Source organism: Theropithecus gelada, chromosome 16 (assembly GCF_003255815.1).
Source record: "Theropithecus gelada isolate Dixy chromosome 16, Tgel_1.0, whole genome shotgun sequence".
Lineage (NCBI taxonomy): Eukaryota > Metazoa > Chordata > Mammalia > Primates > Cercopithecidae > Theropithecus > Theropithecus gelada.
This window is the reverse complement of record NC_037684.1, coordinates 16,065,279-16,090,743: the sequence shown is the minus strand read 5'-3', so window position 1 is coordinate 16,090,743 and position 25,465 is coordinate 16,065,279. Positions and strand designations below refer to the sequence as shown.

Sequence of the window (25,465 nt, the reverse complement as noted above, 5' to 3'; positions counted from 1 at the left end):
ACGAGTGTTAGAGAAATAGCACATTGCTGAGCCCTTAAAGAAAAGCTTCACCCTGTCAGCTCAGAAACAGAGAGATGCTGATGATCAGCTAAAGCACATTAGCCAAAAGCATTCTTAGGTGCAGTCGTACTGAGAAGCCCCCCGTGAAGTCCTGACTCAGTGTTCCCTGACATTAAGCCCCTCTGAAATGCGGGCAAAAAATGAATAAAGTATCATTGAGAACAGGGACTAGGAAGCTGTGATCTGCTGGCGTTCACTAACAGATCAAAAGATTGGAGATTGGCTGCGACTTAAAACCACACATCTAGACTCAATTTCGACTGGGATCTGGCTTTCCCAAAAATATCTGTTGAGGTTATTCTCAAGGAAGTGTTCCTTTGTTTAGCCGCTTCCTGAGGGACAGAGGAAACTCAGAATTCAGCTCTTCATTGTCCCTGTAGAGCCGTGCAGCCCAATAGAACTTCCTGCAAGGGAGGGAGGGTCCTGTCTGCACTGGCCAATATCACTGCCCGCCTGTGCACGGTAGCTGCTGAGCCCTTGAGTTGCGGCTTTTGCAACTGAGGAGTTGAAGCTTTCATTTTAGATAATTTTAATTAAATTTAAATTGGACAGCGCAGGTCTGGGGGAGCCCCTGCAACTCAGAGTGATTCTGGGGGCAAAGCATCTTTGTAGACTTTAGCCTTCACATCCTTGCCTAGGAAGGACTCTTGGCACTTGGTGTTTAGTCTGTTTGCAGACCTCATGGAGCCGATGTGGTGCCCCAGGCAGTGCTCTAAACATCGCAGCAGATCTGTCACACTCTGGCAGTTCCCTGGATAAACAGCCCTGTCTCTTGTCTCTTTCAAGTCTGGGGCCTGGTGGGAGCCGTTTTCCATGACTCTGAGTAGCTGAGTAACAGAGCCCAGGAGAGGATGAGTCATGGACCTGTCTAGAAGGGAAACATCTCTAGGGTTGCAGCAAAGATCTAGAACCAGAACCACAGTTTTGAGAACTTTGTCAGCATCCCCAAAATGGGGACTCAAAATGAGCTCACTGGCAAATCCAAATTCTATTGTTGATTTCTGTATTTTGCTTCTACAATGGAAAGCCGATATGCGAGAGAGGTGGTCACCCCGGCAGAAGCCTTGATTTTTTTTTTGACTTTAGTGACAAGAGATAATTACTGTGGGATTGATCAGGCGTCCAGAGTATTGGAGCAAATAAATTGTGCAGTGGCCAGTGCGGGAGGGGCCTGGCTGCTAATGGAAGTGGTGGCTGGGTCATCCCGCTGTAATGTGGCTTGATGGAGCGTCTGCACGGGTCTGCTGTAATGTGCTATTGATATGCAGCCAGCCAATTTCCCCCGTGTGGCTGGGGCTGTGAACCATTCGAGCAGAGCTGGGCTGCACAGCAGTAAATGAAGAGGAAAATTGAAGTAATGTCGTATTATAAATTTATGATTTCATCTGCCTGACCTAGAGGATGTTCGGTGATGGGGGGTGGAGATAAGATCCCCCACTCTGGCAGATGCCGAATTCTCATCTTTGTGGTTTGGAAGACTGTAGTATTGATGTGTCCAGGAAGAGTGGGGTGAGACCCAAAGTTGGGGTGAACCTGACCATGCTTTTCTTCTTTCTTGTTGGAGCCTTGTGGGAAAGCCGGGAAGAAAGCAGGTGTCATGGCATTGTATTGGTCACTTAAGTGCAGGGAGAAACTGGCTGTTCTGCCACTTCCCACCCTCCTGAGGGAAGGTGACACATGGGCTTATGCTTTTGCTGTCAGATTAACACTAAAATATTTAAGACCCCCAGCTCTGAAGTTAGAAGCAAAGGAGCCATTTTTCATCAGAAAAGCCCCTAGGCAGCCATGACTTGGCTGTTTGCATATAATCCGTTTATCAATATTGTTGAAATCATGGTATAAGAAATCTAGTATGAGATCTGATTTGCTAGCAGGTGATTAATTTGGAGGAGAACTGAGCTGCCCAGCCACGAAATAAATACGAAGGAAGGCGCCAGTATGCATGTGTCCATTTAAGGCATCTGAGCCCTGGCCTTTGCCGTTCTTCCTTCCTTCTTTCCCCCTCGGGTTCCTGAGCTCAGCATCCCACTGGGCCCCTGCTCGTTAGCTAGCAGCCAGTGCAGAGCTGCTGGGTCCTTCTGCCTCGCTTGGGCAGGCTTCTGCCAGTGAGTCACCAAGCGCTGGGAAATAAGCGCATGGGGAGGAGCAGGGAGCAAGAGCCTGTGGAGGCAGAGACAGTTCCATTGGCCAGTGAGTGAGCTGTGACTGCAAATTTGGGAAGGTTCTGGGGGAAGCAAGAGAAAGGAGCCACAGCTGATCTCACTTGAGAATTTGGGCACATCACTGTTGCAAGACTTTCTACAGGTAACAAGACTTAAGCTCCAAGAGAAAAAGGAAGACTCCTATGTTAAGTCGTGTTGCTGTCACAGATTACCATAGACTGGGTGGCTTATAAACAGCAAACGTTTATTTCTCACAGTTCTGGAGGCTGGGAAGTAACAATCAAGGCGCTGGCTGATTCCATGTATGGTGAGGGCCCGCTTCCTCATATATGGCCCCTTCTAACCATGTCCTCACGTGTTGGAAGGGGTGAGGGTCTCTCTGTGGCATCTTTGTTAAGGGCACATTCATGAGGGCTCCACCTCATGGCCTCATCACACCCCAAAGGCCCCACCTCCTAAGGCCTTAACCTTGGGGGTTAAGATTTCAACAAAGAAATTGGGGGAAAACACAAACATCAAATCATAACAACCCCCAAGGGCATGGTTGTGGGCCAGACGCAGGACTAGAATCCAGGTCTCCTGACTTCAGACCTGCGAGTTTCTGCTCTAGGTCTGGTGGCAGATCCACAGATCCTAGGGCAGAGGCTACAACACCAACATCCACCAGGAAGTGAGGGACGGTGGAGCCCATCTCCGAGGCACAAAAGTTCTGAGTAGGCAGCAGGATGACAAGCAGACTGTGACTCCTGTTGCCGAGTGCAGGCAAAGTGGAATTTAGTAAGTGATCCTTTTCCGTTAGCCCTCACTTGCAGGGTCACAAAGTGGTCAGTGTGATGTGTGAGAAGCCACTGAGCAGGTAAGACCCCAGAGCTGTGTGTAGGGATGTTTTTAAAGGGGGTGTGTAGAAGGGCAGAGACAGCCGTGGAAAGTGTCACTGCTGCCCTCAATTGCCGGAGAGCATGGAGGCTGCCATAAGTCTAGCCATCAAAGTCATTGTTTGCCAGTGTTTTGATCACAAGCAACAGAAACAACCCTGGCTGCTGTAAGCAGCAAGGAGATTATTAGAAGGAGCTTGGGCAGTGCTGGAGAATTGACAGATGGCTGGAGAACAGGACTCAAAACAGGCAGGAACCGGGGGAGGTGGGTGGTCAGAGCCCCAGCCCTAGCCAACGGGACAACTCAGGAATGACCTGGTCAGGGGGCCACTGTTGCCAACACTGGATGCCAGATTCTGCTGCTGACACCAGAATAAATTCAGAGCCAGTCCCTCCTCCTCTGCCCTACCAGCTCCAGAGGCAGATCCCAAGGAGGGCTTCCATCTGTCGAGCCCAGGTTCACGGGCCTGCCTCTCAGCCTCCAACCCCAGGAAGAGTGGGAGGGAGGCCCTCTCAGCTTCTGTGATGGGGGGTGGGCCTCTCTCCAAGACTCACACACAGGGAGAGGCTCAGGGGCTGGGCAGCCAAAAAACGACCACAGACATTCACCTCCAAGGTCAAAGCGAAAGTCTTGTTCTCAGTGGTTGGGTGGCCATGGTGGCATCTTAAGAGCATAAATGCACTGAGGTTACACATATACTGAGTGGAGGGAGGTAGAGTGAGCCTGGCCCATGTGGCCTTCATTTAGCCTGAATCAGGCAGGGACGTGAAGAACGAAGTGGCCTGAGCGGCCACAATGAGCTAAATGACACCTCACATCACTGGGGGTTAGTGACAGATCTGAGATGGTCACACCGGCTCCTGGACTTGCCAGCTGAGTTTCTTGTGTGCCCAATGGCCAGCCCAGTGGCAGTTTCTGCAAGCGTCTTTCAGTGAACCACTCACCCCCTAGCTTGTCTGCTGAGACAGGGGTCTAGAAATAATACGCTTGCTGTGAAATGCCCATCCAGTCACACCGCACGGGGCTCCTGAGTTTGAGCTACACTTTGTGGTTTGCATCTTAACACACCCAGCCCCTCACCGTTCTCCAAAGATCCTGGCACCTCCGTGGAGTGTCAAAACTGCAATGTGGGCCGTGGCTCATCAGGCCCAGCGTTTTCCAGAGGCCCAGGGTGAGCCCTGAGTTTGGCTGCTAAACTGTGACTCCTGAGTTCCCATGTTCTGTCTGGTGCTGGCTCTGTTGTCCACTGCCTTGGGAGGAGGCATCACAAGGACTTTAATCTCCTACTGTCAATAGCTTTAAGGTAAAGTACATGCAGGGTAAGCTCTCCAAATGTCAGAGCCAGGCGCAGGCCTTGTGTTTGGTGCTGATGCATGGCATTTACTCTGAAGGTTCAGGAAAGTACATGGGCTTTGCAAGGTCTGGCTGCCCAAATACGGGTTAATTAGCAACAGCTGACAGCAGCGCCTCCGGCCATGGGAGAGAGGTGACCCAGGCCCTTGATAAAAAAAAAAACCCTCATGGGAGACAAATTATTCTGTGAAGGAAAATAACTCAGGCTGTTCCTCATTGCCACCCTCCGTGAGATTTTACCCCAGACCTGAGGCAGCTGTACTAACAGGACTCTGATCTTTCTCTTTGTGTTCAAGGATACCCCAACTTCGTGGCGACCTATGGCCGCGGCTACCCCGGATTTGCTCCTAGCTATGGCTATCAGTTCCCAGGTGAGTGGCTTGGGCTCCCAGGGCTTTGGAAGCACAAGAGGTGGGCTGCATTTGGGGGGAGGTGAGAGGACCCCTAAAAGAATGCATTTCATACATGCATCCACTTGAAAATGACCTATACGTGATAAATTTCAAACCCATTGAAGTTCAAGGCCAGGGTGCAGCTCAGAGTTTCTGATTAACTCAAGTATAACTCACTGGTGCTGGGTATTTGAGGATGGCAGCTTTTAAAGGGAAAGCAGGAGAACTAAAGCAAGAGGCCTCTGTCTGTGCTCACCTCCTTTTTCTGAAGCCTCTTCCAGGTTTTTTCTCACTGGGGACTGAACTCTAGGCCCGGGGCTTTCTTTCACCCTCTACCACCCTTGCCGGCCTCCCTCGCCTGCCCAGTGTTTGACGTCTCCCCGCCCTTCCTTCCTTTCCTCCACTTCTCCTCCTCCCGCTCGGTCCTGACTGCTGTGGCTTCGGCGCCCTTCTGGGCTGTGTTGATGTTGAGCTGCTGGGGGTTGGGCTGCCATCCATCTGGGTGGGCTGTTTAGATTCTCCTTTCTCTCTGCGTGGGTATCAAGACTTGAGGCAGAGCCCGTGGTGATACCCGCCACATGCCGGGGCTGCTCCAGCTCCAGCTCCAGGTAGCTGGCAGGCCTGGGAGCTCACCTGGAAGAAGCAGTGAGGAGACACATGGTCTTGTAGGGATGGGGGAGGGACAATGAAGGAAGCCATGTTTTACAGGGTGTGCTTTTCCCCAGCCTTTCTCAAATCTGGAGCACAGATAAGAATATACTGGAGTGTGGCTGGGCACGGTGGCTCATGCCTGGAATCCCAGCACTTTGGGAGGCTGAGGCGGGTGGATCACGAGGTCAGGAAATGGAGACCATCCTGGCTAACATGTTAAAATCCCATCTCTACTAAATATACAAAAAATAAATTGGCTGGGCATGATGGCAGGCGCCTGTAGTCCCAGCTACTTGGGAGGCTAAGGCAGGAGAATGGCATGAACCTGGAAGATGGAGCTTGCAGTGAGCAGAGATCACGCCATTGCACTCCAGCCTGGGTGACAGAGCGAGACTCTGTCTCAAAAAAAAAAAAAAAAAAGAATATATTGGGGTGTTTGGGGGTGTCCATGTGCAAAGGACAGATTCCAGAGGAGGTGTTAGGGACAGTCTTGTCCCCTGTGGGTTCTCTGCTGAGGGAGGAGGCTCCATGGGGAGCTGAGCTGCAGACGGAGTTTCCCCCCTGCCTTGTAGCCACGCCTAGACCTGGAGGTCTGGGAGTGTCAGGGTCTGAGATTAATTAGGAAGCAAAGGGAGTGAAGATGTGTCGCTGGAAGATGGCGCCCTGACACTGATGACAGGAGGGCAGGGTGAGGACTTGGCCTGGTCTTTGCCTCAGAGCAAGCATTGGGGCGGGAAAGGTGCAGGCGGGCAGGTCAGGAGGCATTTGGGGGCACCTAGAGCCGTGCTCTATGGCAGACAGATCCCTCAACCAGCAGTGGAAGCCCCAAGCTCTTGTCCTGGCTCCGACACCACCTGGCCAAGTGGCCGTGGGCAGGTCACTCAGCTTCTCGGGCCTTACTTCTCTCTTTTGGAAAAGGGGGTCTGTGAGGAATGGTCTTTGGGGTCTGTGCCCCGCTCTGATTGTGTGGGTCAGAGGGTGCAGGGAAGGCAGCCACAGAAGCAGAAGTTCAAGATAGAGGAGTTTGAGTGCAGGGGGCTCCCCGACCAGTGTCCCCTGGGGCTGGGGCGGTTCCCCCATCTAGGAGGGGCCTCAGCAAGGCTCCTCGGCCTGCACTGAGGAAGCCATCCCCAAAGATGCCCCCCAGCAGCAGGCTGCTTCAGGATGGCCACAGGTTCCCAGACCTGAAGGAAGGAAGGGCACAGGCAAGAAGGACCACCACAAGAGAGGCCAGCACTCAACCAGTCACTGTCATTAACTTTCCCGTTTCCAGGCAGATACCCCCACCAGGCACAGGCACAGAGGTAGAAACTCCTTCCGAAGGGGTCACAGTATGCAAGGGGCAGGACCTGCATTTGGACCAGGCAGTCTGGGCCTTAACCGCCACCTTCCGCTATCTCCCTAGCGTCCATTTGTCTGGTACAATAACACTAGCCACAAGTAGCTACTAAAACTTAGGTTTAAATTAAAGTTGGCAACACTTGTAATCCCAGCACTTTGGGAGGCCGAGGTAGGAGGATCACTTGAGGTCAGGAGTTCGAGACCCACCTGGCCAACATGGCGAAACCCCATCTCTACTAAAAATATAAAAACGAGCCAGGCGTGGTGCCAGGCGTCTATAATCCCAGCTACTCAGGAGGCTGAGGCAAGAGAATCACTTGAACCCAGGAGGCAGAGGTTGCAGTGAGCCAAGATTGTACCACTATCCTCCAACCTAGATGACAGAGTGAGACTCTGTCTCAAAAATAATAATAGAAGAAGAAGAAGTAAAAGGAAAATTTCAGTTCCTTTAGAAACACTGGCCGCATTTCAGTGACTCAGTAGCCCTGTATGGCAAGTGGCTATTGCCAGCACAGAATGTAGAACGGTCACTGCGGAAATTTCTTATGGGCCGGTACTGTTCCAGTGCTTAAAGGAAGAGGGCTGTTATTGGGGGATGCATGGTCCACGCACTTAAACATGCACACCACTCCTCCCCAGAGAGACCCGTGGGGCCAGCACCCCTGTGCTTCATTCTCTGCCTGTCCTGCTCAGCCCAGAAGCTGGTGGCAGGTTCAAGGGGAGCTTTTCCTCTCACTTCCTCCCCTGGCTTCCCCTCCAGGGGATGACAGGCACAAAGGCTCACCCATCTCGGGCCTCCAAGTGCAGCACTGATCTGTGCACTCAGCCTGCACAACCTGCTCCCCTCCTTAATCAGGCTACCATTGCCCCGAGTGTGATGCTAGTCCCAGGAGGTTAGAATTGAGGGATCTTAACATGGAATAATTGGGGGAGGGCATCAATGTGGATCCCATGCTAAGGCACCTGTCTCATCAGAGGGCCTGCCCCAGGGCCCCCATGAGTTGGCTCAGAGTACAACTCTGCCTCCATGGCCTGCATCCCTGGGCCTGCCCCAGGCAGACGGATGCAGCAGTGACCAAATTGAGGCTAGGCAGAGTGAGATAGGGTCCCCTGGGTGCCAGCCCTTCACCAAAGCCAAGGCTTTGGGAATTGGGAGGGTTGAGCTGGGGGAAGGAGGATAGAGTGGGGTTGGAGTGTTTATGCTCAGGACCCATCTGTCATGGCCACAGCCCCTGCAGCTTAATACAATCAGCTAGGTTTGAATGGGACAGAAATCAGGCATTACAGTGTACAGACAGCAGCTTCCTGACCTTTGGGAGTTAGCTGCCCTGTTCTCTCTCAACCATCAAACTTTTGTTTTTCCATCCTTCCCACCTTCCCACTCATTATGGAAGCCTCTTGGTTCTTTTAACTAATGGCCAGAAAGGGGCCACCAGTGGCCACAAGAGTAAGGCTGCCTGCTCTCAGAAAGGGTAAGAGTGGAGTGGCCCTGAACTGGGAAGGGTGGCCCCGTGGCTGGGACTGCCCACCCCACTCATCTGAGGAGCCCAGCTGGGGTCGGAGTCTATTCCCCTCCTGACCCCCTCCCAAAGGAGATGCTTCTTACGGACTGTTGTGTCTGTGCTTATCCCAGATGCCTCCCAAGTAGCCAAGTGTTTCCAGACACAAAGCCTAGGTAGGTCCATGTGTTGTTCCAGTCAAGAGTGCAAGGAGTAGCTGAGCCCCTCTAGAACCAAACTTGATGCCTGCTGGAGTCACAGCCTCAGGGCCAGGGCTACAGAGAAGCTTTGGGATGCCCTGACTTCCATCTGTCACCTCATGCCAACAAGGAAGGTTTCTGGTGGATCTGGCCAAGGCGGCTGGGGTACAGAAGGGAGACCCAGAAATGGGGCAGCCCAGCCCTCTGCCCTCTCCTCATCCCCATCAGGTAGATTCTGCGGACCCCTGCCACACCCTGGGGATCCTGTGACGTCGTGACATCGCACAGCAGTCATGTCACCTCCCAACTGTCCTGATGTTTTCTTTGTGGTCTTTCTTTTCAGTGTCCTCACTGTATGCCCACTTGACCCACTTCCCACCTCCGGCCCCCCTCATGCTGTGCGTGGATCCCAAACCTCTCCCAGCCCCTTTCTGAGTGCCCCTAGCAGGGCCATGCAGGACAGCTAACTGGGAGAAATGAAAGCACACCCAGGTCCTAGAGAGCTCCGAGACTCTTCATCCTGGCTGTTCTCACTCATAAACCAGGTAGCCTGGGTCCCCTTTCAGGAAGATGCAGTCTGATCCCCTTTATAAACGGTCCTCCTTTCCACCTGGATTTACCCTTTCTATGAACATCCATCTCATCTGGCTGGGGGTGCAGATAGCACTCTTAGTAGAGCCTCATTCTGGCCATGTGACGTGGGGCTGCAGGGACCTTCCTGGGCCACACAGCTGGTGGCAAGTGGCACCTGGCTGTGCCCATCTTCAGAATTCTGTGAGAATAAATGTAATGTTCCTAGAGAAGGCTAGACACTGGATAGTTTTTAGAGTGGGGAGTAGTTCTTTTCTAGAAAGGCTGGATGGTGACCAGCCACTCTGGGAACAGCTCCTGCTTCCCACATCCAGGTGTCCACCCCAGCCCGGAATTCGGATCAGGATCCCGTCTTGAATTATTATGGGTTGTGATCAGGGATCTCCCCTGCTTCCTCTCTTTTCCCTGCTCTGAACTTCTCATTTCAGTTTAATCTGTTAATTTCTGTTCTTATTTCACTTTGCAGACTATTTGCCGATTTCACAAGACATAATTTTTATCAACTAGCTCTTAAGAGAGGCATAGCAAAGTGGGGTTTGCGACCATTTCTAGAGAGGACACAGTCCTGGCCTGGGCCGCCCCCGCTCCCGTCAGTGCTCACTGAAAGTCTGTCCTAACTGCCTGTTCGAATGAATGTTCTTTTTCTCATTTTTAATTCTTGGAAAAGACTCGTGTCCTCATTTCTTCACTCAATTAAAAAGAGAAAATATTCTCCAGTCCCCTCCCACTTTGCTTCTCGTGTGCATTGTGACCAACCCCACTTCCCCAGAATGTAACGGGGCCAGAGGGAAACTTCTCACAAACTTCGTAGAGCCTCCTCAGGGGAAGCTAGGAAGAAGACATCAAATTTTTTTAAGTCATGACCAAACAGGCTTACTGGGGACATTTCATGGGGTGAGCTTTGAAGTGCTAGTGGTCCAGAGGGGTTGCAAATACGTGACTTGGAGCACCTGTGTCTTACGATGGACAGTGATAAAGGTGAACACACAGAGACAGACTATTCTCTTAAGAATGTGAAAAACCTAATCTGGAAGAGGAGCTATAGAAACACTATCTGACTATCTTTGTCTTTTGGGGCAGTGGCTGTTGCCATAATCACAAGCCTGTCTGTCTTCGAGAAGGGACAGTGGAGTCACCCAGGTGCTACCACATGGCAGGCATGGTGGGCACCGATCCACAGTGGGCCCCGCCTTCCCCAGCTTGCCTCCCTGCCCATGCTGGCCTGGCCTTGCCTGCTGGCACCATTGGGGTGGGAGGGGGTGAAACACAGGGGGCCCATCCTGATCAGGCCCCATCTCAAGGCTGGCACTCCTGCCCATCACCCTTGAAAGGATCTTTTCCCATGCCTGACTCCCACCATTTCCCTGACTGAAATACACCCACTCTCTTGGATTAATGACATACCGCTCAGTTGGACCCTCAAGAGTCACCGTGTTGTTTGTGCTGGTAGTTTGTGAGAAGTGACCTGCGCGCACGCTTCCATTTGATGCATTTGATGTGAGTGAATCCATACCTTTGAATGTCATTGTCCTCGAGACCCTACATGTGCAGTGTGGCTCATCTCATTAAAGATGCTTGATGTAATAATTGGTTAGTTTCCTTTTATTTTCCCACAGGCTTTTCCATGAGTATTATTTTTTTTCAAAGAACAAATCTGTATGGCTTTCCCCCTCCCCTCCCATATTTTGTTTTGCTATGAATTGCTTCGCTTTGGTGAACTTGTCCTAGTATGCTTGCCTCACAAACGTTTTAGCCATTGTGAATTTTCTTCATCTCTGTATATAGTTCATCTGTGCTTCTCCCTGATGACGTTTTATTTTTTTCCCCTGTAAGCAACCGAGGTAGAAAAATAAATTGTTTACCACGGACATGCTGTGTGCTGCCGTCTCTTAGCCTGACAGTGTCCTGTTCTCGCTCCGGGGGAGGTGAATAACCAGCATCGATGACAGCCCTAGTGCAGTTTCTAAAAGCATGCAGACTCCCCCTGGCTGCCGCCTGTTCCCAGCCCTCCCCGCTTCCTGGCGTCCCCTGTACTTGCTTGAGGTGGTCTGCCCTTGAGCAGAGCGGCAGAGCATCTGCATGCACCAGCTGCACGGTATCGCCCCAATGCTCCTTCCTCTGCCATGGCTCCCCTCTCGAGTGAAAATGCCACACGCATCTGGAGCCCCTCACATCTGTCTGTGCACTAGGTGTGTGCGCACCCTTGCCCTCGCGCACACGGGCCCACGTGTGGCGGTGCACGTGGCCTGCTTTCCTGACTCCCCAGAGCACTGCAGGTGGAAGAGGCACCAGTGTACAGTGGGAATGTTCTTAGCTATGAAGCCGGAGGACCTGGTTTCCAGGTCCCACTTGGCCACTTAGTAGCCATGTGGCCTTGAGCAAGTCAGGTACCCCTCCAAGCCGTGGAGATAATGAAAGTGCCTAGTTAGTTGAGTTGTTACAATTAAGGGATAACATGTGCATGAATGTGCCTTGTAAGTTGGGAAGTGCTATAAAATTGGAAGTTTTAGAAATAGTGGGCGTTGATGTTCTTACTAAGTCAGCTCTCCACAGTGGTTTTCCCATTTTTATCCCCCATGATGGATCTGTCATCAGTGAAAGGAATGATACAGGATTCCTACGTGAAGCTAGAGACTTGCTAGGACTTCCTGCCCACCCTCACGCCCCATCCTTTCTCTTCCCTCCTTCCCCATTTTGCTGATCACCAGGTACTGAAATAGGTACCAGGCATCTGGACATGAATAAGCTTGACTCCTTCAGATGCTCTTGGGCTAGCCAAGGGCGAGAGAAGCAGTGATAAGACCAATTGAACATCATAAGATGGGCACTTCGCTAGAGAGAAGGAAGGTCTGGCTAGGCATAGTGGCTCATACCTATAATCCCAACACTTTGGGGAGGTTGAGGCGGGTGGATTGCCTGAGGTCAGGAGTTCAAGGCCAGCCTAGCTAACAAGGTGAAACCCCATCTCTACTAAAACTACAAAAAATAGCCAGGTGTGGTGGCGGGCACCTGTAGTCCTAGCTACTTGGGAGGCTGAGGCAGGAGAATCGCTTGAGCCTGGGAGGCAGAGATTGCAGTTAGCCGAGATTGTGCTACTGCACTCCAGCCTGGGTGACAGTGAGACTCTGTCTCAAAAAGAGAGAGAGAGAAGCTCTCTATGCTGTAAGGGTGCAAGGCACTCTGCTTGCCCAGAGTGCCTTCTAGAGAAGGTGACACCAGAACTGGGTCTCAAAAAGCCAAATAGAATTAACCAGGTAAAGAAGGAAAGGAAGAAATGGAGGAAACGGAGAAATGACATGCTTAGACATTGAATCAGATAGTTTTAAGAAAGAAGAGAAACACAAAAGTAATAAAACACAAAATAATAATGGACTAAACAAAATCAGAATTCATTTGTCTCTCATGTAAAAGAAGCCTGGATGTGACTCCATAATACTCATGGTCTGGGTTTCTTCTCTAATCTCATTCTATTCTCTTCAGCATAAGACTCCACCTCATACTCTTAAGAAGGCTGCTCAAACTCCAGCCATCACATATGCATCCCAGAGGAATACATCTCTTCCCTTTAGTAATGCTTCTTAGAAGTCATGCAGGACATTTTGCTTAGATCCCATTGGTCAGAACTTGGTCACATGACCAGTTTCAGCTGCCTGGAAACCTCAGAAGTGTCTTTTTTTTCCAGGTAGCCATGTGCTCAGCTAAAAATAAAGGATTTTGGTACTAAGAAAGAAGAGTGGAACGGCTACTAGTAGACACTTAGCAATTTCTGCTACACACCTGAGAGAGGAAGCATTGCAGGTCCCAAGGATTGTGAGTAGTTCAGTGCACAGGGAGCTTGCAGAAGCATCTTGGGTGGGAGGAGAACTACAAGGCTGGAGCCATGGTGGGCCTGCTGAGTCAAGTTTAGGAAGTTAAATTTGATCCCCAAAGAATATGAAATGCTTAGAGATGATTTCACATACAGAAGTGATGTGGTCGAACTTCCATAGTGAGTCAGGGGAGTTTGGAGAAGTGAGGGGCCATGAGGGTGAGTCTGGAGGATTGTCCCTTCTTTCTGCACCCCACTTCCTCTCCTCTCCGCACCCCACCTCCTCTCCGCCTCATCCTCTCTTGGCTCCATCCCTAGCTCCCTGCCTGGGGCTAGCTCGGGGTTCTTTGAGCCCTGCAGTTCTACTGGGGAGAGCAGAGTTAATATGGCCCTAACTGCCAAAAGGCCTCTGGGCCCATATTTTGACAACCAACAGTCGCCTCAGCCACAGAGCACTCGGCGTGGCCAGGAGGCCAAGCTAACATCTCATGGCTTGGTGCTCAAGCCTCCCTCCCGGGATACTGTGTGCAAACTGCAGGGGCAGCGCAGGTCCCCAGGCAGGGAGACCCTTCCCCAGCCTGCTGAACTTGAACTCTGGTTCTCAAAGTGCCAGTTTGTGCTCCTACCTCTTCAGCAACGGAAAACAGGTTTGCTCTCGGGTGCTGATGCTGACTGATGAGTACTGGCTTCCTGGAGCACTGGCTTCAGAATGATAGTGAGGCCAAGTCCTAGCTCAGCAGAAAGGACAGCTGTGATTAGCGATGCGGCCAGTTGTTGCACCAGGAAGAACTCACGGCCTGTCTGTCATATAGCTTGCCTTCTGTATTCCTGTCCATTGATGGTTCTTTGGTGCCAGGTGATTTTCAATCACTCTAAAAGATACGCGGGGGAGTGGGGAGGGTTGGTGTCTGAGGACAGAGATATGCTAGCTCAGGGATATCCTGTTCCTCTGGGGGGAAGCCGCTGTAGTCCATTGTCTGTAGGGCAGCTTGCAAGGTAAGCTTCAGTCAAGTCGTTGGGTCTTTGAGCAAAGGCAGAGGCTTAGTGGTCTGTCTTAGCCTGAGGGATAGAGCTTGGATGTGAAAATCAGAGTGAAGGGAACCCAAGTTCTCAGGAGGTGGAGGAGCTGGCATAAGCAAGGTGACCAAGAGAGAAGCCTTGGCCATAGGCAAGGGGCTGCATCCTGAACCTGCTGTCACCCACCTGCCAGATCTGTCTGGTCATTGACATGTTGCAAAACATTCAAAAATGCTGCAGTTGCCATGCTCGAGGCCTACGACCCCGGCTGGGAATGGTAACCTGGGCCACGAGGGGAGGCAACTTCAGAGCCCTTCCATCCACCCGCTCCTCTAGCCCACCCAAGTGGCAGAGACCTCTGTGGTCAGTCCCCACTCAGGAGAGGCAAGACCCCTGGGTGCGCTCAGGGAGCTGCTTCCTTCCTTGGTGTCTCCTGTGTCCTGCTCTTTCTGGCCTAGTTCAATGAGAGCACAGAGCCCCCTCCCCAGGCTCTGCAGTCTTATCTGGGGAGGCGATTCCAGGCTTGCCTGGATGGCCCCTCATTTTCCTGTAAGTTGAAACTCCCTGTTTCCTGCTGCTTCAGTTTTTAAGGGGCTCTTTCCTCATCTCCTGCCCCAGAAATGCCCTCACTGGGACCCCTGACAGACCCTCAGGCTCTGCCTGGTGCATGCTTCTGGTTGGCTTCCAGAATGGAGCCCAACCAGTGAGCAATGGCTGGTTTCTTGCTAGTAGGGAAACAGATCTTGAAATATCAAGACAGGCTAGTCGGTTTCCCAGGTAGGCTGCCATAAGCACGGACTTGTGCATCCAGGGACCCCAGCTAGATGTTGCAGCACTGTAAACAGAAATGCTCCCTGTCAAGGAAAGCCCTCCTGACACAGCGGCCCCCACACATCTGTCTCATCACCAGCCCTCTAATCTGAACATCCCTTCAGCCCTCGAGCCATGTCTCTAGGGATTACCCCTTCCCAGATTAGATCCACAGCCAGATTTCAAATCACAAGCCAGCTCCCTCGTGGCCAGCCCACTCCTGCACCACCTGGCCCTGTGTATACTTGGGGCTTATCCTCTCATTTGAATATTAAAGGCAAGCTTAGTCAGGAAAGCATGTCTGCTGCTTTAAAAGAAGACGGAGAAGTAAAATTCAGTGGCACACCCCAAACCCAGACCGGCCGCGGCACGAAGCTCGTCAGGGCTGTGAATATGTTGCCATGTTCTTCCCTCGGCGTGGAAAATCAGGAGTTGACTCTATTCCCAGATGAAAGCAGAGCACAGTGCCTAATAGGCACTTAATAAACGTTTGCAGAAATGAATTGGAGCAATCTGAATTGACGAGAATTGTGGGTTTCACTTTCGATCAGCTTTCTGTGCCTCTTGAAGCTCCTCTGCATAAATAAAGGGAATTGTGACTAAGTGAGCGCTCAGCTCCCCATGGCACAGCCCAGAGCCCCGTGTCCTCAGGCGGGAAGTCAGGAGACTGAGTTCTTGCCCTTAGCTTGCCAGGAAAATAAGGCCATCTCTAGACCTCAGTTTCCCCATCTGTCAAATGGGGCTATTGATCCTTCCTTACATATTGTTGAGAGGGTTCATGGGACTGGGAATGATCTAGTGCTTTAGAAAAGGTTAGTGTCATGACCAAGGAAGGCAGCCTGGCCCAAGGAGCAGAGGGCCCCGCCAGCTAGACAGGATGGCAGCAGTTGCAGTGAGGGAGGCTGCAGGTGACCCCACACCTCATCCTCTGTGGACTGAGGCCTCGTGCCCACCAGATCTCATTTTCCCCCACCCCCCACCTGCTTAGGTCCCTGTACCACCAGCCTTACAAAGTCCCCATTAAGTCTGCTAGCAGGAACTTAATCACCTTTCTTCAAGCCCTTCAGTTTTCATTTCCATCAGCAAAAAGCAAGTGAAAGGCTGCAATAGAAAACAAAGCAACAACAAAAAACTATAAATTACTCAGCATGTGAAATTCTAGGCAAAGGGCAGTGCCAGGCCTGAGGTCTGGGCAGCTGGTGCCTTCTGACAGCCAAGGACAAAGCAGAAGGCAAAGGTGTGTCCATCACCCGCTCCTCTCCAGGCTGAAAGGAATCCTGCACAGAGACTTTTTTGCAGAGCCCTGGTCAGCTTGGATCCCCTGCCCCTGAGAGACCCCAGCCAACTGGGTCACTGCCTCTGCTCTCTGTCTCTTCAGTTGGGACAAAGGCACATTGTCTGCAGAGAGCTGGAGACGGTCATCAGCACCCGACCTGAGACAGGGCCTCCTGGGGCAAAAGTATGCTAAGCAAGAGTGCAGGGAATTCAGAGCCTGGAGGAGCATCCCACATGCGGCCAGATGTGTTCCTGAGTGATTGGAGCAGCTGCACAGGATGCAGAGGGAGCCATTGACTCTGCTGCTGAACAGCCTTCAGGAAGGGACAAGAACTTAGTCCATTCTGGTGACTGTAGTAGAGCACCATAGACTGAGTTGCTTATAAACAACATAAATTGGCCAGGCACAATGGTTCACTCCTATGATCCCAACACATTGGGAGGCCAAGGCAGGAGGTTTGCTTGAGGCCAGGAGTTTGAGACCAGCCTGGGCAACATAGTGAGACTCTGTCTCAGCAAAATATTTTAAAAATTAGCCAGGCATGGGGGCACACACCTGTAATCCCAGCTACTTGGGAGGCTGAGGCGAGAGTTCAGGGTTATAGTAAGCTGTGATTGTGCCACTGCATTCCAGCCTGGGTGACAGAATGAGACCCTGTCTCAAAAAAAAATATATATATATATAAAAATTTTGTTTCTCACAGTTCTGGAGGCTGAGAAGTCTAAGATCAAGGTACCAGCAGATTGGACATCTGGTGAGGGCCACTTCCTGGTTCGTAGACTGCCATTTTCTTGCTCTGTCCTTACATGGTCTGAGAGGTGGCCAGCTCTCTGGGGTCTCTTTTATAAGGGCGCTAATCCCAATCATGAGGACTCCACCCTCATGACCTAATCACCTTCCAAAGGCCCCACCTCCTAATATCATCACCTTGAGGGTGAGGATGTCAACATATAAATTTTGGCAGGGACATGAGCATTCAGACCATAGCGGGCAACATCCAAGCCGAGTTTTGGAGCACACATAGAAGTTCGCTAGGCAGATGATGAGGAGAGGGTGTTCCACCTCGAGGACCAGCAGGAGGCCCAAACACGGTGTGGCTTCCCTCCCTCGCATTCCTGCCTCCATGGATTTCCCATCGGGGGAGAGGCTGTCCTAGTACTTGGGCTGAAACAGCCGGACCACAGGTTTTGGCATTGGGAAGCCAGTGCCACTCTTCCCAGACCCAGGGAATCCCGGACATACACTTTGTGAGCCTGGAATGCTGACCCCACCTTTGCCATAGGAGGCTGTTCCCCTACTGGAGCCTTTGTGCATATGACTGTGCAGCCCCGCTGGGCTCTGGATGCCAGCTGGCCAGGGCTGGCTGCCTTTGAGGTGGGAAAGGAAGAGGCAAGTGTAGCCTCCTATTCCTCCCACTGAGGCCCTGCTGCCCCACCCGAGTCTGAGCAGGTGCTTGGCTGCCCCCAGGGCATGCCTGGTTTTGCAGGGAAAGGTCTGAGGCCAGCCCCACAGTTCTCTTAGTGGTACCTGCTTAGGGATTCTCCTGACCCCCAGGACCAGCTTTGAAGGTGCTGGGATTCAGGTGAGGCCAGGAGCACCTCTCCCCATCCCTCTGTGTCTATCCTGCCTCCTCCACCCATCCATCTCTCCAGTCTTCCTTTAGGTGTTTAGCATATAGTCACCAAGCACTGTGTCACAGGCCCTGCCCTGGATGCGGGGGACACAGTGGTGAATGAGACGTGGACCCCCGCCTGCTCGTTGGGTACAGAGCAGCAAACAGGATTCCACTCTGGTGGAAGGACCCAGGAAGGCTCCTCTGGTCCAGAGGAGGTGGAGGGAGCTGGGCAAGACCCTGTTTCGAGGGCAGCACATCAGGGCAGGAGGGCATTGGGAACCATCAGTCCAGCTGACCAGCGCAAGCACTGGGGCTCTGGGCTCCACGTTCATGCCTGTGGTGACCACCTCACGGGGCGATGGCCACACCAGCTGCTCCTCCCTGGCCCCCGCAAGCCCTCACCTCCTGCTGTCAGATTAACCCAGCAGAGTCAAGCCTGCACTTCAGATAAGACATACCCCATCACTCACAAGCGAATTATCAATGCTATCTATTAAAGCCCTTTGGATGCGAAATGCCATGTAAATTAATAGGGTTTTAGAATAGGAAGGCACCAAAGGGATTTCTCAGCTCCGCTACAGTTATTACCTTGGGCAATAATAATAAAAATAGAAATAAATGTTATTATTCCACTTACCGAGCAGCAGCTAACTGTCCTGAGCGCCCAACGCCATCATCTCACCGAATCACTGATGTTCACTGCAGCCCTAGGAGGAGGTATCAGTAACTGGGTTTACAGAGGAGGAAAAGGAGGCAGAGAGGGAAGTTAAGTAACTGATCTTCGGTCCGACAACTAGTCAGTGTGGGAAATGGGATTTAACCACCATTGTGTACTGTTTTCTTTAACCTCTCTGGACCTACAATTCTTCATCTATTACATGAGAATAGTAATGTCTTCCTTGTAGTGTTGTAGCAAGGACTGACTGAGGTGATGCAGGGATGCTCCATGGCCATGAAAAGTGCTCAGATGGTGGCTGCTGTTGCGTTATCATTAGTGTAATGACTATTTTCTCATCATCAAAGCCGAGCCCTTCCATTTTACAGGTGAGGAAAGTAAGGAATAGAGAAGACTGTCCTCCCATCCACCTTTTCAACAAGGGCTGGAGGGTAGTGGTATAAACTACTGGCTGTTGACGTTTGTAGATATTTCTACACTAGCTGGTAAATGGCTTCTGCCCTGAGCCAAAGTGCCTCCCCACCACGCTGGGCTTTCCCCTAAGACTCCCTGACTGCTCCACAGTCTACCAGTAAAAGGATTGGTACCCAGCATGGCGGTGTCTGCCCTTCAACATCTGAAACGTCGTCACTCAGGAGACAAAAGTGGTGGAACATCTAGGGGAGGGAATTTAAGATCACAGATGTTCATCTACTCACGGAGCTAGTGATGGGGCCAAAGTAGGAAACTGCATCCAGGGCAGGGCCTGTGGCATAGTGCTTGGTGACTATATGCTAAACGCCTAAAGGAAGGATGGAGAGATGGATGGGTGGAGGAGGCAGGATAGACACAGAGGGATGGGAAGAGGTGCTCCTGGCCTTACCTGAATCCGAGCACCTTCAAAGCTGGTCCTGGGGGTCAGGAGAAAGCCTGTAGAATCCCTAAGCAGGTACCACTAAGAGAACTGTGGGGCTGGCCTCAGACCTTTCCCTGCAAAAGTCAGAGTGCTCGAGACTTGAGCGTTTGCTGTCCTGGTCGGCAGAGGTGAGGGCCATTGGACGGGGGTCTAGGATCCTGCTATGGCGGATTCATTGAAAAAGCGCATGTGGCACGAAGCTGGGGAGAAAGCAGGCGTGGAGAAGGAACCCAAAGAGAGTTTAAGATTTCAGGGTCTCAGCAAGACACCCTGTTGAAAGGAAGCAAAACTGTGACTCTCTCTGGCAATTGGGTGTCTGAAGTTTTGGGTACAGGGAGAAGTGTAAAAAGCATCAGAACAGGGAACTCTGGAAGGATCAATGGTCAGAACATTCGCAGTTTGTCCTGACAGCCATTGGTGGTAGATGAGAGAGTGGCTGAAAAGGAGAAATTGCCATTGTTATGAGAAGTTAGGCAAGAGGAAGGTGTGATGGGAAAGAAGAACTCTCCAGATAGTTTGTTGATGCCTCTTTAGAAGCTGGAATCCCTTCACCTTGAAGGTCTCGGTCTGGGTCTCAGAAAGACAGGCAGATAGATGTTTGTTCTGTGGGGAAGTGGGTGTCCCTGGCCTATCGAGGAACCACAGGCTGCTGGCACAGGGTAGCAAGGGTCCCTGGCTTTGGAATGAACTCCATGTGGACATTCTCTCCCTTGAAGTCCTGCTGGCCAGAGAATGATACTGAACCAAGTGTCCTTGTAGGGCCAGGAGCTGGCGTCAGAGCCCTTGTAATGTGTCAGCGATTCCTGATGCTAGCCATCTGGCCAGCATTGCAGCGAAACCCACATCATCCCCAAGGCCCTGGATGGTCAGGCCAATGATGCCTGAGGCTGGAACTCTCCAGGGCCTCTGAAGTCAGGGATCTGTCCCCTGCCCTCATCTCAGTGGGTAGTAACTGGAAAGAATTACCTGTGTCTTGGTCATGTATCCAGGGACCAACTCAGTAGTTTTTTTTAACTGAATTGAATCAAAGTGGTGAGACCTTTGGGGGTAGGTCAAGATCATAGCTATGGGAATACCTCCATTTTCTTTCTCTCTTGCCAGTTGATCTTGGAGAAAAGGATTCATTGGAATGGCCACTCCTATACTCTCGTCCCTGAGGACTGAGTCTTCCAAGTGCTCCCTCTGTCTTCAAGTGGCATTTGGTGTAGCCACACCTAGGTCCTTGAGCTCAGCTAGAAGACCCTAGAGCAGACACAGCCAATGCCTGGTTCCAAGCTAGAGGGGTCCGAGGCACAGGTCCCCCACCTTCTTCCTGGAAGAGTGAGCCACGGCCTCCTTTAGCCCAGGCCCAGCTTACCATTAGCCAGTTGTCTCTCCTTGGGCAGTTGATCTGTGTGCAGCCTGTCCTGGGACCCCAGTCCCATAAATAGAGCCCCTTTGCTGTCCACTGCTAGCAACTCTAAGCTCCATGAGGGCAGAGACTGTGTGTGTGTTGTTCACTGCTATGATTCCAGTGCTTATAACCGAGCTTGGCCTGTAGTAGGCATTCAGTGTTTACTGAGAGGGCACAGGGCTGAGAATGGGTCTTGAGTTATCAGTTCTGCTGCGGCTCACTGCGGAAGTTCTGGGTGAGTGCAGGTGCTGAATGCTAGGCCCCAGCCCTCTTTGGGGAGGGATTTAGTGATTCAGGGGTAGAACGGGCCCAGGGAGAAGGATACTGGGCCAAAGTCCCCAGATAGAGCTTTCTGCTTCCTGCCTCCCGAGAGAGTCGCAGGACACAAACTACCTACTGCAGTGTTCTCAGCTCCAGCTGCAAGCTGGAATTCCTGGGAGAGCTTTGGCAGTTTCTGTTGCCCTGGTTGCACCCCAGACAGATTATATCAGAATCTCTGGAGGTAGGGCCCAGGTTGTATTTTTCAGGCTCCGCAGGGGATTTCTATGTGCAGCCCAGGTGGGAAAGGTACCCTACTGGAAGAGGGGAGGCAGGAGGAATTGCTGTGGAATTCGGCTGTGAGCCTGGAGCACCCCCTAGGGGTGGGATGAAAATGCCCCCTCTCAGAGAGACTGGGGACAGGCATGAGCTCTCCCTCCACAGCCCACGACTCCACGTTGTTCTGGAGACAGGTTGAGGTTGAGACCAAAGCCCATTCTCAAGCTGCAGAATCTGTTTGCCAAAAACAAGATCCAACGTGGCAAAAGGCCCCACTGTGGGCAGCCAGGGAAAGGTCTCTCCCTACTCCTGGTCCTCTGCTGGGTCCGGGGGGGTGGGACAGGTGCTCCACTCCGCTTCCTGAGTGCTTCCCAGTCGCAGGGAACCTGTGGACAGACATACACCTTCCGCTCCTGGCTGGGCCCCCGGTTCCACTCTTGCCTTTTCTGAGGATTTCTTTGTTGCTTCCCACGGGTGCTGCCTAACTTCTATTTTATGCTTCCACAAACCCATTCATCCGATCAGAAGTGCCCAGACAGAAACACTTTCTGAAACCTCACGAAGGTTTGACATTGCAGTGCACCTTCCTTTTAGTCCTATCAGTGTGAAGAGTTACATACATATCTTTTTAAAAATTAAGCTAAACAGCAGTTGCATTAAAAATTATCTGGGGCAGTTTTGTGCCATCCCTGTGTTTTAGGAACTAACACCCTTAGGGCTCTTGACTGCGGGACCTCTCTCCTTTAGGCAACAGGACCAACCTGAGCTGCCAACCTCTCACCCTTCCCAGCAGACAGGCCTGGCCTTCACATTTGGCCCCTCTCCAGAGGGACAGATGACAGGTTCCACATGCCTGTCATTTTCCCAGCTATAGCTGAGGGCGAGGCATTTCCAGGCCATACACTCACTCCCCAGCACCCCCTTCCCCAACCAGCAGCCCCAACCTTCTCCTCTGTCCGGGGGTCCCCGCAGGAGTGATGGGTTGGTACCCTTGGGAATGTCAGACTTTCTCCCAGAAATATGTGTTTAAAACAGATTCCTATTTTAAATGCCAAGGACACCAGGGTAAGTTTTTTTTTTTTTTTCCAAATGGAAATACATCTTCTTTCAAACCAAAATATGACAATCTGATCATGTAAATGTGTCCCTTTGGTTATCAATTGTTCCTCCTCTTTATACCCTCTGTTCTGATCTGAGTCCCTTGGTCCTCCCATTCCAGACATGTGCCATCCACCTTTTTTCCACTCTCGCCCCTTTGCAGCCTCCAGCCACTGTCTTTCTCTGCGCGGAAGTCAGGGCTATGGATTTCCTTGGAAAGAACCAGCCCTGTCGCATCAGGCTGGTCTGCCTGGGAGGTGGGAGCATCCTGGGCCAGCCAGGATGACAGATGGCGGTGTTTCCAAACTCTCGTAGGACATGTTTCCTACATTCTGGGTGACAGTTTCTTCTTTTGGTTGCTTATTTTTTCGTGTTTGGATTCGGTGAAGCAACATTGGGTTTAGCCAAGAATGTTTGAACCATCTATAGAAATTGCTGCTGGGGAGATGCGGGCGTGCTGGGGAAGGGGGTGGAGAGTGCTTTAAGCAAGCACAACATAGGAAAAATTGTTTCGTAATGGACCATTCGGGGCCGGTGATGCATATTACGAGAGAGTCTTTTATAAAGATTCCCCTTAATCACACCTGTTGGAGCCAGAATTCTCTCGTCTCCTCCTTGGAGAGAGGCACAGAGGGGCCGCTGACTCATCCAAGATCACAGAAATAAGTAGCAACTGGACCAGAACCATTCCCCAGGCAGTCCACTCCCAGACCAGTGTCTTCTCAGACCAAGAAGGCAATGGGAGGCAAAGAAAAGGGTTCATGACGTAATACTCCCCAGCCCATGGGACAGAGGGCAGTTCCCTTTCAGTGGTAACTAAAAACAAAGACCCCAAAGCTTTCGCTAAATCAAGGGTTCTCTGCCTACACTGTGCATCAGAATCATCTGGAAGGCCTTTAAAAGAGCAGAGACCCAGGTCCCACCCGATTCTGTGGGCGGGGTTGGGGCCAAGGTTAAAGCTCCTCCAGGCTGGACGGAGACCGCTGCACTGAGTGGAGACATCACATTGGCTCTCACAGGGGACCGGCCACAAGAGTTAGCACCACCCCTGTATTCTCAGGAGCGCCTTTGCTTCTGCAAAGTGGAGGGGCTGGCAGACTGAAGATGTGTGCCACAATTTTACTTTTTTACAACCTTGGGCTGTACACTGGTGTCATCTGGGAAGTTTTTTGTTGGTTTGTTTGTTTGTTTTGAGACAGAATCTGGCTCTGTCACCCAGTCTGGAGTCCAGTGGCACAACGTTGGCTCACTGCAACCTCTGCCTTCTGGGTTCAAGTGATTGCCTCAGTCTCCTCAGCAGCTGGGATTGCAGGCACCCGCTACCACGCCTGGCTAGCTTGTTTTTATTTTTAGTAGAGACAGGGTTTCACCAGGTTAGCCAGGCTAGTCTTGAACTCCTGACCTCAGGTAGTCCTCCCATCTCGGTCTCTCAAGGCATGAGACACCACACCTGGCCCTGGGAAGCTTTTAAAGGTCCAGGTGCCAAGGCTGCTCTGCAGAATCGCAGGGGTGGAACCCAAAACTCAGCATTTGTTAAAGCTTCCCAGGTGGGTCCAGTGAGCAACCAAGGTTGAGAATCAGCACCCATACAGAGCAAGGCGCTCCAATTTGCCATAGTTGTGTCCCATCTGCTGGATGAATCATGCTTCTGGACCCCTCCAGGGGCATTGAATGTGCCCCCACTGGGGTGGAGGATCGTGGGGCTAGGGAGGCTGCTGCTTGTAGGCAGTGCTGCCTTTCAGCTGCAGTGTACCCAGAGCAGTGACTCCCAGCCCATACCCTCATCCACTGCATCAGGGCATCCTGACCATCATCAACTGATGCTCATTGACAGCCTTCTGTGGGGAAGACTCTGGGCTTAGGTCCTAAGTGGGACATGTGATTGAGTCCCTGCCCTAGAAGAGTTTGTCACCCGGCAAGAGAAATAAGATATGCACACAAAAATAACTGTGCTTAGGTAAGGAAGAAGCTGGTAAATGCCAGAGAAGCAATAAAAAGTGAGTGTGGTATCATATAATCGTCACAAAACCCCCAAAACCCAAAAGCACCGTTGACTTCTCACTTACACTAGATCTTCACAACTCCCAAAAGCCCAGCGAAGTGTCTCCCCACTGTCAGCCGGTGGGTGGCATCTTTCACTTAGATGAGTCACCAACTCCAGAGCTGTGTTAGTACCAACCTCAGAGGACTTGGGTTTATCATCCTTCTCCCCACAGACAGGCTCAAGCAGGGTCTGAGATGAAGGGACTTTAGAGGTCATCTAGAGGTCATCTGTTGCAACCTCCTTGCAACAGAGAAAAGTTACACAGGTCCCAAAGAAGTGAAGTGTCACGTCCAACTGCACAGAAAAGCAGGGACAGCCAGGGCTGAAAACTGGGCTTTGAGGCCAAGCCAGGTGATTCTTCTGTTATCCCACTTGAAGGGCAGAGGAACTCCATTCTACCAAGAATGGGTCTTCGAGTCTGACTCCCATTAAACATGACAGTTCTACGAGCTGTGGCGCTTGTTCATGCCTGAAATTCCACCATTAGTGCAATTTCTTTTTTACCCAGGCATCCTCTTCTTGAATATAAGGTTCCCAAACAGGAAGAGCATAATACATTCCTAGTACCTAAGTTCCAAGTGGCCAACCTATAGCTCTCAGGCCCTCTGAGATTTGATCAGCAAAATGATTTTCTCTTTTTTGCTGGATTTACTAACATATGGTAGGTATTAAGCCACCAGGGTCATGCCTGACCCCTTGACCCACTTGTCATTGTTAGAGCTAAACAGAATGTGTATTCTAATTTTGAGCTATGTTAGCTCCACTAAAATGATGCTATGAAGTTGGGACGTTATAAAGGATACCAGACCACTGTTATCGATAAGAAATTCAGGCCAGGCATGGTGGCTCATACCTGTAATCCTAGCACTTTGGGAGGCCAAGGTGAGCAGATCACCTGAGGTCAGGAGTTCAAGACCAACCTGGCCAACATGCTGAAACCTCGACTCTACTAAAAATACGAAGAAAAAAAATAGCCGGGAGTGGTGGCACACACCTGTCATCCCAGCTACTTGGGAGGCTGAGACATGAGAATTACTTGAACCCTGGAGGCGGAGGTTGCAGCAAGCCAAGATTGCACCACTGCACTCCAGCCTGAACAACAGAGTGAGACTGTCTCAAAAAAAAAAAAAAAAAGTAAAGCAAAAAGAAAGAAATTCAGACCCCCTGTGTG

At 51.4% G+C, this 25,465-nt stretch overlaps 1 protein-coding gene across 4 annotated transcripts in view; it reads left to right on the top strand.

Moving 5' to 3' along the window:
• The window catches only part of MSI2 (musashi RNA binding protein 2), a 430,970-nt gene that overhangs the window by 368,212 nt on the left and 37,293 nt on the right, over positions 1 to 25,465 (top strand). For 3 of the 4 annotated variants that reach the window (XM_025361542.1, XM_025361540.1, XM_025361543.1), the window contains one exon: positions 4,748 to 4,822. In XM_025361542.1, the coding sequence (XP_025217327.1) occupies positions 4,748 to 4,822 (75 nt within the window). Of the gene's footprint in view, positions 1 to 4,747; positions 4,823 to 9,591; positions 11,094 to 25,465 lie in introns of those variants that run through there. The other variant, XM_025361544.1, reaches the window with a different exon arrangement.